Here is a 14,326-nt window from a genome sequence, read left to right on the forward strand (position 1 = left end):
CGAGAATCTGGATGAAATCCAAATCTGGATTCGTCTGTAAACAAAACTGTGGCCCAATCATTTGCATCCCAGTTTTGATGTTCTTGACACCACTCTAATCTTCTACCGCGATTGCCTCTCAACAAAGGTGGACATCTAAGTGGCCTTCTGTTGTGGAGATCTGCTTCATGCAGTCGATTTCTGACAGTATCACGACCAATGGTTACCTGGTGCGTCTGCTGTAACACGCTAACCAACTCAGGTGCTGTGATTGTCGGTTGTCTTCTTGCGGTTAAGACCAAAAATCGATCTTGAACTGCAGTTGTAGCGCGTCCTCGCCCTGGATGTTGTTCTGCTGGACTGCCAGTTTCACGGAAACGCCGCCACCATCGACTGATAACACTTTGGGAGACCACCAAACGAAGAGCTACATCATTTTGTCGCATGCCACCTTGAAGAAGCCCTACAGCTCTATTCATCTCAGCCAATGGTAAGTGATGGCGTTCCATGTTAAAGCACAATATTTCCAGTTTAATTGCTGAGCAAGAACTGCATAGAATGTACAAACTCGACACTTTCAGATTATTCATTTTAGCCGAAAACCTACAGTTTGTAAAAAACTTGATAAAAGATTAGTTAAAGTTTTTGCAGGCTTTGTTCAACCCATAGAGATCTACAGGGTGGTCGAGTGTACCAATTTAATCGAAATGTTACGATCTCATGCATTTATTTTTATGATATTTAGTATGTTATAAAAATATCTCTAGACTTTTCCGATGTGTATATTTGTACTAGCTACTGTGTTAACGAAACATGTTAATATTATATCATACCAATATTATATCATATCAGACCATGGAAGTCCAAACTAGTTTGAAGGTGGTTGACAATATCATTTTTACTTTTTTATTACTATTTATGTAATAGATTTTGACCTACATTTGACTATGTTGATGATAATTATCGTATAATCTAGTCTTCCCAATTAATTAAATTTCTTCAAACTCTAGTCTCGCATTGTATTGGATTTTATTGAATGATAGGATAAAAGTCCACTCAATTCCTCATGACATGACGAACACTGTCAGTGCGCGGGTTTTTTCGATAACGACACATGCTACTAACAAAAACTTTCGTGAGACACTCCAAAACTGCATTTGTGTTTGTGAGAGTCGCGAAGTAACATTTCTTTTCACTTCTGCCTATAGTCGAACCGCTGAGTCGGTTACGCGAAGTGAAAGGTACAAGTCCCATTTTTCAAATTTTCTGTTGTCCGGTTTGTGCGTACAGATCTTCTGATTTGGTGCTCACACACTGAGTGGTAATTGGGGCTAGGTGGATTGGTTTTTTCTCAGGTGAGTTGATAATTTATCGATATATTTCAACCCCATAGGCGTACCTATATTGAACACTTCAATAGGCATATTTTTAATTTATTTTGGTTATTTACATTCCATGAAAATTCCAACATTTTTCAACGATAATATCCCGAGTTGAAATATCTGTCAACACAATTTTCGAAATTTTGCTAAGCAGATAAGCGTATAGTAAAAAAAAACTAATTAATACAGTTTATTGTGTGATTTTCACTATAAAAGGTTTTACAAAAACAGTAACACGGAATTTGCTATACAGTAGCTTCCTCAAGCATAAACTGCATAAAAGCATGAACAATAAACTGTATTAATTAGTTTTTGATATGGATTTCATCAAGTATTGGCCAGTTCTATTCAATTAAGCGTATAATAATGCACGATTGAATTTGGTATACGATCAATATATGTTGCAGACAAAGGAAAATACGATATAAAATCAGTTTCAAAGTCAAAATTTTAGAATGTATGTGATAATTATAATTTTCATGTCAACTACTGAATAATTTTATTTCCATTCAGTTAAACAGTTCAAGTTTTTCATCGTTTTTATGTGCAGAGAAAAATAATAGTATAATATTCGGTTGGCAAGAAATGTAACCATTTCTTGTAAGAATCGAGTAATAGCTATTTTTCAAAAGTGAAATACTATACTTTTTTATGACTTACTACAAGAATATTTCAAAATGACATTCATTTGTGATGGAGTTCCTGAATCAGATTATTATTATTGAATTTCATAGCAGAAAGTAACCAAAGAGAGCATTCAAAGTTATTTCCCATTCATGTTATTTAATTAATTCACGAGTAGGTGGTTCAAAAATTAAACCAAGATTACCGGTACACTACCCCAGGATTTTACGTTCTCTCAGGGGTATTAAAAATGAGGTCATACCAATAATGTTTATTGATAATGATGTTGAAATCGTTGATTTTACAGTAAGTACATGATATGTACTTTATTTTCAGTTCGCATCGACATATAGTTCGTTATTGCAACTATTTTCATGGGTTTTATCGTGTGTTTGATAGTTTTTGATAATGTTTTTATATTCTAGTTAATATAAGTCACAATCTACAATATTGAACAGAAAGTTTTCGGTGTGGTGCTATGTGAAATGTAAAAATAGTTCGTCAGTGACAGAAAAATTCGAAATAAAATTTCAAATTTGTTTACCACTTGTATTTGTAACTAATGTTACTCCTAGCTTTCGAAAAATCGAATATTGAGGACTTTGTTTCCTTTTCAAATAACATACTTTAATCGATAAAATTCACGTATGAGTTAGAAAATAAAGAACAATTTCCATTTTTTGACGTTTTGGGAATGAGGAGTCAATGTGGAAAGCTAGAACGCGATGTGTTTAGAAAAAAAACAAGCACTGACAGGTATATTCCTGACACTTCACATCACTGTGGACAGCAAAAAAAATGCTGGGTTGGATATTCTTGTATATCGTCTTTTGACATTTCTTTTCACACATGAGAGGTTAACAAAAGAAAAAGTGACAACAGGAAATAGAATTTCGTTAGTTCGGACTTCTATTGTCTGACTTTATATAAAATGATTTGAAATTCCTGAAAGAACTAATAAAAAAAATTTAAAAGAGAATAGCTGAAAATAACAATTATTCTAATCAAAAAACCCTAAAATGAAATAACAGTGAAATAAAATACGAGTAAGAGTTAGAACAATTGAGAAAAAAATTGAAAAATAAAAAATTAAAGTTACTTGTTCTATTTTTTACTTGTATTTCATTCTACTGTTTAGGTTCTACTGTTTTTTTGATTGATATAATTGTTATTTTCAGCTATTCTTTTCAATTCTTCTTTCATAAGTTCTTTCAAATCCTTTTATATACTAGACAATGGAAGTTCGAACTAGTGAAATTCATCATAAAACATTGTCAATCACCTTCAAACAAACAGAAAATAGAAGTCAATAACCATTACTCGTTTCTTTTCCGAAAATATCAATTTCAATTATAAAACGAAAACAGAATTACGACCTAAGTGGGCTCTATTTTTAGGTTAATTTTTGGGAAAGGTTTTGGCTTTCTACTTTTTTATTTTTATACAAGATATGTGGAAATCTTCTTTTCTTTGGGATATCCCCACAGTTTTTTTTAAATGAAGAAGAAGGAAGCCAAAAATTTTCTTTCCCTAAAAAATTGAACCTTGTCAATTATGCGATAACTTCTAAGATAATAAATTGATGTGTATGATATAGGGAGTAATTACATGTATGGAACGGTTGAAGCAACTTTTTTGATAAGGATAAGGATTATTACGGTATCCGTTCAAATAACTTTCCGAATTCCACATTACATTATATGCAATAATTCCCCCCCTATTACGAAAGGATCAGATGATATCTTGACTCAATCCAAATCCAGTAATTTCCTTGGCTGATAAACCCCATGGCTGATAAACCCACCCATATTCAACTACCAACTATCCCAGTTCAATAAATATGCCACAAATACTAACATCATTATCCAGAACTTCAGGCAACTCATCATTGAGTATAAGGGCTACAAAGATATGTTCACAGATTCCTCGAAAACTGATGTAGGAGTAGGTGCTGCAGTAGTAATGTATCGAACGAATTTAAGTTTCAAACTTCCGAAAACAGTAACAATCCTCACAGGGGAACTTTTTGCCATTCTCCAAGCATTTCGCTATGCAAAATCAGATGAAGCTGATAAATTTATAATAATCTCAGACTCGAACAATAGTCTGCAAACACTCGAAAAAATGTATGTGAGATATCCAATCGGTAAAATTATCAAAAGAGAACTATATAATTTGCAAATTTTGAATAAGTAAGTTGTCCTACTTTGGGTCCCCTCCCATAAAGGAATAAGAGGCAACGAAACAGCCGACCGAAGCGCACGTGAGGCAATAATAAATCCGAACCAGAAAGTCTCACAGCTCACTCCCTACACAGATTTGAAATCATATATAAAAAAAAGCTGAGGGACATCTGGAACAGGAACTGGCAAAGTACACAATCCAAGCTTAAAGAAATCAAAACAGCGGTAGGACCGTGGGATAATGGAAATCTGCCGAGAAAGAACAAGTGATCATTACTCGACTCAGAATAGGACATACAAGGCTTACCCATGAATACCTGATATCTCGAGAAGAGGAACCACACTGTCAAATTTGTGAAATGCCACTAACAGTAAAACACATCATAAAGGAATGTCCGATGTTCCAAATAGAAAGAGATAATTACAATATACCTCAAGATTTGAAAGAAGCTCTAGGACGACATCAAGAGAAAAATATTATTTGCTTTTTAACTGCTCTCAACCTTATTATAAAATTGTAAATACTAATTATTTGTAATACACTCCGCCGCTAATAACCATCAGGTTGATGCGGATGATTTTAAATAAAAAAAAATTATTTCTAACATTGACACAAACTGTCGTGGCTTCTTTTGTAGACCCATGAAAGAAGAACAACATATAGCGAATTATTCTGTTAAATCCTAAACTGATTAGATTCACACAAAACATAACTTGATCATACAAAGAACCCTTCCCACCTTGAATCATTGGTGGAAACCTCATGAAAATCCGTTCGATGGATTTCAAATTCATCACGTTCAGACACACAGACGCGGCTGAGGAATTTGTTCATAATAAAAGATTTCAACTTCTAATGTTTCGCAGCATAACTGATGATTTGGTCGCAGGATAAAAGTAGCCTCTGAAAATGGAACACCGTAAAAGATATCATCTGATTGAGAGTCATAATTTCAATTCGGGTTTCAAGACCGTATATTTTTGGAATTTTTTCCTGGTACGAGTAGCTAGCTTCTTTATCTTCGATGACTGGTTATTTTAACTGCATATTTATGTCGATACAGGTAGTTTGTTGTAGTAATTTCTGTACCTGGATTGTCAATAACATTCGAATAACATGTTGTTATTTTTGAACCTCTTAAAAGGGAATTCCATATTCGGTTGAGGTTCACAGTTTTTTTCTGTTGTTTGTGTGTTTGTGCACAATACCTGAATCAAACTTTTGAACACAATAATAATCATTTATTTCAACAAAAATAATATTTAATTAAAACATAACCTGCGGGGATTTTTTTCAAAACTTTCAACCACTTCATCATTAAAATTATTCAGGTTTTTATTTATTATAGCTCTGTGTACACTCATCATGGTCAGACCATTAAGGCGATCTTCTGTCATGGAGCTTCTTAGCCATGTTTTCAGCCTTCTGAGGCTGCTAAAGGATCGCTCTACTGTACAGGTCGTGCATGGTAAAGCGATCAAAATTTTCAATGCTTTTCCGTTTCGGGAAAGAAGTAATTTGTTTCTTTTAGAACATCAACAACTGTAAGATTTGTTAGATTAAGCCTATCTTGCCACAACTGCTGCCAAAGTTCGATTTCATTCTTTATGTTCGGTAAATCATAAAACTGGGCAATAGATTAACACGTTTCTACAATATACATTGAACCTTGTGAATTTCTTTACGTTTTGCCATGCGATGCGGAATTTATTAATAGGTAAGGAAGTCAATTTCTCGCACTTTGATCGCTTTACGGATAGCTACATTTATCTTTAGGGGAGGACAACTGCCCCCCCGTTGACGACGCCCTTGTTTCCTTATGAGCATTGAATTGCGTGAAAATAATTTTTCCCATTCATTTTGCAGTACCATCAACATTTAATACTGAATTAAAAAATTATAATAAATGTCAATCATGTGAAATACTCTCAATGGTGTACTTCGAAGTTTCGGAACATTTCTTGTTAAGTGATGAAAAAGTGGATAACTGAAACGCCTTTTTCCCAGATAACCAATTTCTGTCAAAAATTCCTCTCTTCGATTCAAAAATACGTCCCTGTTGCATAGATTTGTCAGGCCATTCGAATTTGATTCCTCGCACCATTGTTTCAAATTTTCGGTTACTTTCAATATAATAAATTGAATTGTCTAGTGTGTAGAGCAAATATATGCATCAAATGTTTGAGGCAACTAGAGATATCGCAGAAGGCAACCTACGAACAGTATTACGTTCGTTTTTCGATCATAGTGAAGCAAGCAATTCTTTATTCAATAATTCCTAAATTTGGAACGTATCCTGATATCAAAATGAATGAAGAACTGATATAAAAGATAATCAACGATGTTTTTGAATTTTATTCAAGAGCTGTGTTTCGTCACAAAGTGTCTTGAACCTAAACGATAGTAATATTACTTTGGTTTTCCTCGTATAAAATCGTACAAATGTAGCCATTTTTTTCAATAATCAGAATCGATCTAAAAATAAAACACTTATTCAAAAAATTTCTTAATATTTCAAGATGATCGGATACCTGTACAGTCTGGTCATCACAGGTCTAACAATTGATAATGCACATCCTAACAATTATAATGATTAGACAATCAAATAGAAGAAACGGGTGATATGAATCACAGCAATAGTTAAGTCTCAAACCGAACAAATAATTAGTAGTCCACAGTTCAAAAGTCGACGAACCCATTTTTGCAGTGTTTGTAAAATTTGTGAAATGAATGACACACTTTGAATGTATGATTGAATTTGTAATGAATTTGCCTCAATGAGTTATATCTAAACGGTGTTGAAGGGAATAAAGATCTTTTTCATTTCTTCCTACTTTGCAGAACGCTGTCCTTTCATGAGTCTCTTCAATTGAGTGAACAGAAAAAAGTCGCAGGGGGTTAAATCTGATGAATACGGCGGCAGAGGCAAGATTTCGGGAATGCTTTTGGCCAGAAAAATACGTATAAGCAATGATGAGTGAGCAGGTGCATTACCGTGTTGCAAACCACATGAATTGTTTTTCTACAATACCGAACGGTTTCTTCGTATTTCATCTCGCAAGCGGCACATAAATACAATTTAATACTTCTGGGCGGTCCCCACATTCTAATCTATATATGCCCGATTTTTTCCATACATCCGTTTTGGGTTTTGCGTTGAATAACATGTTTCCTAAATTATTCTTATTAGAAAATGATGTGCTTATGTTGAGTATTGAAAAATAGTTCTTTATATTTTCTGAGAGTTTCCCTGAATAACTTATGCTAGCATATTTTTCACCTTCTTTATGTTCTTCCTGATTCAGGTATTTTTCCTTCATGATCAATTTATTGTTCTCATTGGAGATCAGTTTTTCAATTAATCTCCAATTAATCTCCAATAAGAACAATAAATTGATCATGAAGGAACTATACCTGAATCAGGAAGAACATAAAGAAGGTAAAAAATATGCTAGCATAAGTTATTCAGGGAAGCTCTCAGAAAATAAAGAGAACTATTTTTCAAAACTCAACAAAAGCACATCATTTTCTTATAAAAATAATTTAGGAAATATGTTATTCAACGCAAAACCCAAAAGGGATAAATGAAAAAAATCAGGCATATACAGACTGTAATGTGGGGACTGCCCAGCAGCTTATACAGGTCAGACAGGCAGAAACTTCGACATTAGATACCGAGAACATGTATTATCAGATAAAAAATCAGCCATATATGGACATCTAAAAGAAACAAACCATACAATAAATAAAGGAAACATGAAAATTCTTCAAAAGTACATGAATTTCTACAAAATAAATAAGTCATTGATCGAACGAGTTGAGTCTGGATAACCATTGACGTTTTTTTGGACAATCACCGTATGCCATTGTAAACGATTCAGGTATTTTTGAGCACTAGATTCCATTTTTTTACCCAACATATGTTCGAGACGAGTGTAACAATATGAAAAAATAAAAAAACTGCCGATCGAATTACGGCAGCCTGCAAAATTTAAAGATTCATCTCTATTTTGACCTCTTATAACTTAAGATACATCTGTGAAAAAAAATTCTTCATAATTTGATGGAAACGTATCAAATAGCAACAGTTAGTGGTTTGATTCCTTAATTGATATCGACACTTTTCCCCTCTCGAAGACGTCATTTCCGTTCCATTTCAAAACATGTTCTTTTACATCCCACCCCTCCAAAAAGTGTTTTCACCTTTAATCGACAATACCCAAAACGGTATTAATTTCAATACTGAATACGTTTTACTGCGGTGCTTGTGGAAAGAAATAATCAGGCTTTCCTTATCTTTTCAAAAATAAATTTTATCGCCGTTGCATACATTGGCCAAAGTTCTGTTTGTTTGAAAAAGTACTGAACCATGGATTAAATGAATATTTATTCTGATTTTGAATTAAAAAATAGATAGAATACATTATTTGATAATTTCACACAGTTGTTTATTTCCATTTCATTTTGTGTGGATATTTATGCGGTATATTTTCAGTAAGATAATTTTCTCACTGCAACCTGTAGAGAGGTATTTTTTTTCGAAAAGTTTCAATGAAGTTTAACTTCGGCACTTGTTTGTGCTTTAAATTCAACTTGAAATGATGCGGCCAACTGCGATCCACTGACGATCAGTGTTTGTCTAATTCAGCTTTTTTTTTGAAAAAAATTGAAAACGTGCATTTCTAGATCGAATTTAACAAAAAGTTACTTGGAAAAGTTGTGTCTACGGCAATTTTATATCCATATGCCAAATTTTATGCAACTAGGATAAAATTAACGTTTTGCTTATTTTTGAGAAATATCCCCTTTATTTTAAAAAACAAGTTCGGTTAATTGTCATCAATTCATGTATACATAACAAACTCATCATGGAGTTTAACTTTTCTGATACATTTTTACTCATACGGACATTTTTAGAGAGAAATTAAAAAAAGCAGAAAAAATTTTTAAAAAATATTGAATTTCTCTATTTGTTTAAAACAATGCAATAAACAAATTACGTAAAAAATTCATATGCTATGTTAATAACTGCCATTGTTCAATGTGAGAACAGACATAGCTTAATATCAATTGAAAAAAAAAGTTTATCAACAATTTTTAGATATTTCATTTTGCAATAGTTATAAAAAATCATAATTGACAAACTAATAAATTTGTATGAACTTTTATCGCAGGATCGTATGAAGTATATATATATATATATATCAAAAGGGCTCCACGAAGTTTAAAATGTATAGGCCAATTATTTATAACTTTTATCACATTATTTATGCCAACGGAGGTTGGGAAAAAATTTGTTAGTTAATAATTAAATAACTTTTTGAAAAATAGTGATAAAACTTTTTTTCTGCCGGACTCGATTCACTCAAGTGTTAATAAGATACTGGATTTTTTTCAAATTTTTAAAATGACATTTTATGTTATATATAAATTATTTCTTTTGATAAATTCTCTTTAGCGGCAGCGCGCTCATGCCGTAACAGCCGCGCGGAACCCTATTTTCAACGTCAAATTAAAATTATAAATAATGGAGATAGAGTTTCGTTAGTCAGGACTTTTTTATCGGAAATTTCCTCTTCTTTAACGAGCTTTTTTCAAAATTGCTTAAGTATTAATATTTTTTGAGTTATTAAAGAAAAACTAAATACAATTTTTTTTATCTCATTTTGTAAATAACAATTGCAATTTTTCACGCACCAAAATCCTTCGAAAACATTTTTCTAGAGGTGATTCCGAATCGAATGAGCTTTCGCTCATATTTTTAGGACCTTTATCTCTATTTTTCATGTTTTTGAACTTGTTGATTAGACTAATTGGTTTCCTCCTTCAATTCAATACCTACCTCAATCAAAGGTAGGTGATAATGAAATTGAATGCTAGTTTCAAACATTAAAAATAAACAGAGTATTGTTCGTGGACTAGAAACAACTTTCACTCTGAATCTTATTTTCACTTTCTTCACGCTATATCAACCTACTGGAACTCAGTCAGTCAACCAACTCTCACATCTAATCAATTATCCGACAAATAATAATTCATTCGCTGTTATTTCAAGGACATAATAAAATTGCGGAAAAATGTTAGAAATTTACGTTGTTTTCAAAATCTAGATCTGGAATTGTGTGTTTAGGAAAATGTATATGAGGGCTACAAGTCCAGTAAAGTGTTGAATGATCAGGGATATGTTTCTGCCACTAATATGTGACATGAGAGTCATCATAGGTAAGTGAATCAAATCACCAATGTACGAATAAACCGCAACGAATAAATTATCACGTAGCTTACGAACTAGACACATTTCAGATTGCTTCATTTTCAATCGTTTCATGTTTCTTGCTAAAACTTTTCTGAAAATGAGTGATAATGTAAGTAGGTCGGCTGTTGATAGTCGAAGCATGTTAATGATCACAAATATTAGCGAGTTTGTTAAGGGACGGTAGTAAATTAGCGTGAGTAGTTGAATCTACTCATTCTCACTGCGTGAGAAATATCCGCCATTACACTGAAAAATTATTTCTCACTGTTATCACGATAAGCCAAGTCAGTCATCAATTGTTACACGTTCTCCATATTGACAACGCTACGTCGACGATTCGCGTGCAATATCCAAGTAGCCCATTGTCGGCGTTTCCATAACAACAAAACCGAAGCATTGCATAATTATTGCTGTCAACTTACCCAACGAAAATAGTTTTATTGTTGATTGATATAGTATAAACAGTTCAGATTTATTAAATATTAAATGTAATGGAATACGAAGATTTAGAGTTGGAAAATACACCTCCAGAAATTGTTCAGAAAACAATAGATGTTTCCAATAATTTGCTACTAAGCACATCAAGAGAAAAATATAAAATCGCTCACAGAAACTTTATGAACTGGAAAATGAAAGCCATGGTAAATTCTTGTTCAGAAAATACCTTGTTATCTAAAGCAAATGAACTTCAAACGTTTAAGTCAGTCTTGATATAACTACACAGTAGGTTTAATGGACTGACACCTATCAGAAAACAACTATTCCCCTGGCTCCACTTTCGGAAGAGGAATGAAATACTCTGAAACAATTCCGATATTCAATTGTGGAATATCATTGACTTTAGGTCGATGATCGTCATTATCTTGCACTGATGAGTGGCTAATAAGCCCGAAACCGGTCTGCAAGTGTGCCCGTTCCAGAATTGAAGGTCTACTCTTTCAGTTGTATTGCCAATTGCAAATGCAGGAAATTTTCTGTGAAGATTCCTGCACTGACGCCTGTCGGATATAATCCAACGCCCTTCGTGGTATAAGCCAGGGAAGTAGTTGTTTTCTGATAGGTGTCAGTCCATTAAACGTACTATGTAGGTATTTCTTGTGGTTTTCTTTTTCATTGCGTGTTCTGCCACTGCTGACTCGTCTGTTTGACCCACTCTTAAGTTACTTTCATGTTCCTTCAGCCTTGTTCCCATGGATCTTTTGGTGGTTCCGATATATACCTTCCCACAAGTGCACGGTTTGCGATAGACCCCCTTTTTGTCTTTTGCCGACCTGCGGCTTTGTTGTATCTTCCTGGTGACTTTGAAAACTGTTTTAATGTCGTGGTTCCTCAATAGGACTGCGACTCTAGGGATATGCGGTAGATACACGCGTGCAACCATCCGATCCGTCTCCCCGATTTGAACCATATAACTCTTCTTTTTGATCTCGAGTACACCGTATCCATTCGATATCGAAGTCACTAGCATCACTTCGATTAGTACATCTAGGAATGCTATCCGCTGAACCTGCTCAGTCTCCATGGTGAACTTGATGTTTGGGTGTTGAGCCTTCAAGTGGTCTAGAAAAAGGTTCAGAGCGTCTCTCTCATGTTTCCAGGTGACATTCACGTAACGTAGCCACGTGGGACACCTTTGAATTGAAACCTACCTTGTGTTAGATAAATGAATAAATATTTTCTGAAAAAAATGAAAATTCACCGTAATTTTTTAACAGAAAGCTTATTTTTAGCTTTCGGGAAACCATATAGCACCTGATATTCACAAATACAGCAGCTTTAGCCAGCTATAGCATAAACAACAAGTTCAGTGAGGACTAGTAATACTATGTGAGAGGAAAATCGGGATATAACTTTGAATCAACTTCCTCATTAGACTATTTGTGAGTTCCTGTGATGCCAGTACTGACACATGTGTTTACAATATAATATGATAATCCCAGTTTTTACTTTTAATTTTTTTCTCAGAAATAAAAAACCTTTGTGTATGAAGAGAAAGATAAGATTTTTAAATTTGCTGTCATGATTTTAATTTGTGAAATTATAAAACAACGATAAAAATGAAAAAAAAATAAAAATTAATTGGCGCTCCGGGACGACTTCGTTGATTTCAGTGGCGCATTTGCTTTTTCAGCTGCAGGAAAACCCGGAAAACCTGCAGCACCACATCATCTGAAGATCTTGATCTGCCAATGTCCTCTCTCTCCAATAGATTCAATACATCATCAGAACACTTCGTGACACGACTATCGTCAAACTTAAACCAGCCCGTTTCGTATTCGACCAAGGCGTAATAATGACCAAATTCAACGCCAGAACCACAGTGAACAATGACTGCATGAATATTATAACAGTGGTCTGCTAGATTGAAATGTTCATCTATTTCGAACCTTCGAAAGAGTTTCTTGCTTCCGTCAGAGGTTGAGTCTTGTTTGAAATTCATCAGTGTTATTATTAGATTGACTGGTGCCTCAGCTATGATTGTTTCCTTATAACAGTCAGTTAGTTTGGATCATCACCTGTTAAAAATTTCATTTTCAGATAATTTAACAAAAACCTTTGCACGGACTGGTTATTAGTCATATTAGGAAACGCTAGATGAAGTTCCAGATATTCACATAAGTTTTCGCTACCTCTTGAACATTTACTACAAAGTAAACAAGTGAGGATTTTTCCAGCAGAAGATTTACAAACACGAAACAAGATGGACTGTACGGAATCATTCAATACAGAGCGGTCAGGAGTATTTATTTTGCTATTGTTTTGCTCACAAAAAGTATTCAACAAGAACTCCATGAATTCGGAACAATCCTCTTGTTGTCCTAACAAGTATCTAGTGGACTTTAAAGACTACAGGAAATCGGTTGGAGGGAAAGATGATACAAATAAATTACAAATAAATTATAGTGTTGTAATTCAATACTTTTTTTTTCGAATCCTGGACATATGTTTTATTTTTTCAAAACATTCCGTCTGGTGATTATAAATCAATCATTCCACTTTCATTGATGAGAGCGGTACAACTACCTATAAGTTGGCGAAAGAGAAAGTTTTGAATGTCGTTCAGTGCGATGTAAAAGAAACGAAATTGTACTGAAAAATATAAGAAGAATCAAGATGCTTGCCGATCTCAGTGGCAGCTAAATAATTTCATTTTCTCCATAGCTGAGGAATCAGTCGTAAGTGATATTCAAATAGAATTTCGAAACGTGAATACTATGCTTCTGATTCTGCGTTATTCTGTTATGAAGAACAATGTCTCACAAGTCTCAGCAAATCAGAGAGAAACTTTCCTTTGCATGATTTCAAATTTTTCTGAAAATTGTCCAATATATTCGGAAATAATAATAATAATAATGTTTATTTTCGATAAAACACAAATTACAACACGTTTATAAATTAAAACAATTTTTGAAAACAAACATACTAATCACTGAAGCAAAAATGCTTGTGCGTGATACATAAAAGTATAAGAAAATATATATAAATACAGAGAAGTAAATTTGTAACATAATCTAGGTGGGAAGTCCATATCGAGTAAAGGGTCACAATAAGGTAAATTCGTCAAATTAGTGTAAATGTATCAATTTCGTGTTTCTAAGTCTATATTGGATAAGTGTGACAATATCGGAACTATTCAGCAAAAGCAATCATAAGCTATTTCAAAAATTTCAGGTTGATAACATTGTTGAATATTATTCTACCATTTCTGTTTATCCATGTTTTTACATGACGCTTGAAAGAAAAATAATATTCAATAATTTTTATTTAATCTGGTAGCAAATTAAATATTTTCGGAGCCAAGAATTCTACGGAACGTTGCCCAATACTCTTTTCACGGCACGGAACATTTTTGAAATTTATCTTAGTTCTTGTATTATATGTATGCTCAATGGATTGGAGA

The 14,326-nt window shown here is 33.5% G+C and overlaps 1 protein-coding gene across 3 annotated transcripts in view; it reads left to right on the plus strand.

Moving 5' to 3' along the window:
• Positions 1–381: 381 nt before the first annotated feature.
• The window catches only part of LOC111509553 (very long chain fatty acid elongase 7), a 51,324-nt gene continuing 37,379 nt past the window's right edge, over positions 382–14,326 (plus strand). The window contains exon 1 of one of the 3 annotated variants that reach the window (XM_074180470.1): positions 382–469. In XM_074180470.1, coding sequence (XP_074036571.1) covers positions 467–469 — 3 coding nt within the window. In that variant the 5' untranslated portion in view covers positions 382–466. Of the gene's footprint in view, positions 470–1,118; positions 1,335–10,218; positions 10,392–14,326 lie in introns of those variants that run through there. The other 2 variants (XM_074180468.1, XM_074180469.1) reach the window with 2 other exon arrangements.

The sequence above is a fragment of the Leptinotarsa decemlineata genome, unplaced genomic scaffold (genome assembly GCF_025532065.1).
Source record: "Leptinotarsa decemlineata unplaced genomic scaffold, Ldec_3_MD MMD2_tig00026294_RagTag_RagTag, whole genome shotgun sequence".
Lineage (NCBI taxonomy): Eukaryota > Metazoa > Arthropoda > Insecta > Coleoptera > Chrysomelidae > Leptinotarsa > Leptinotarsa decemlineata.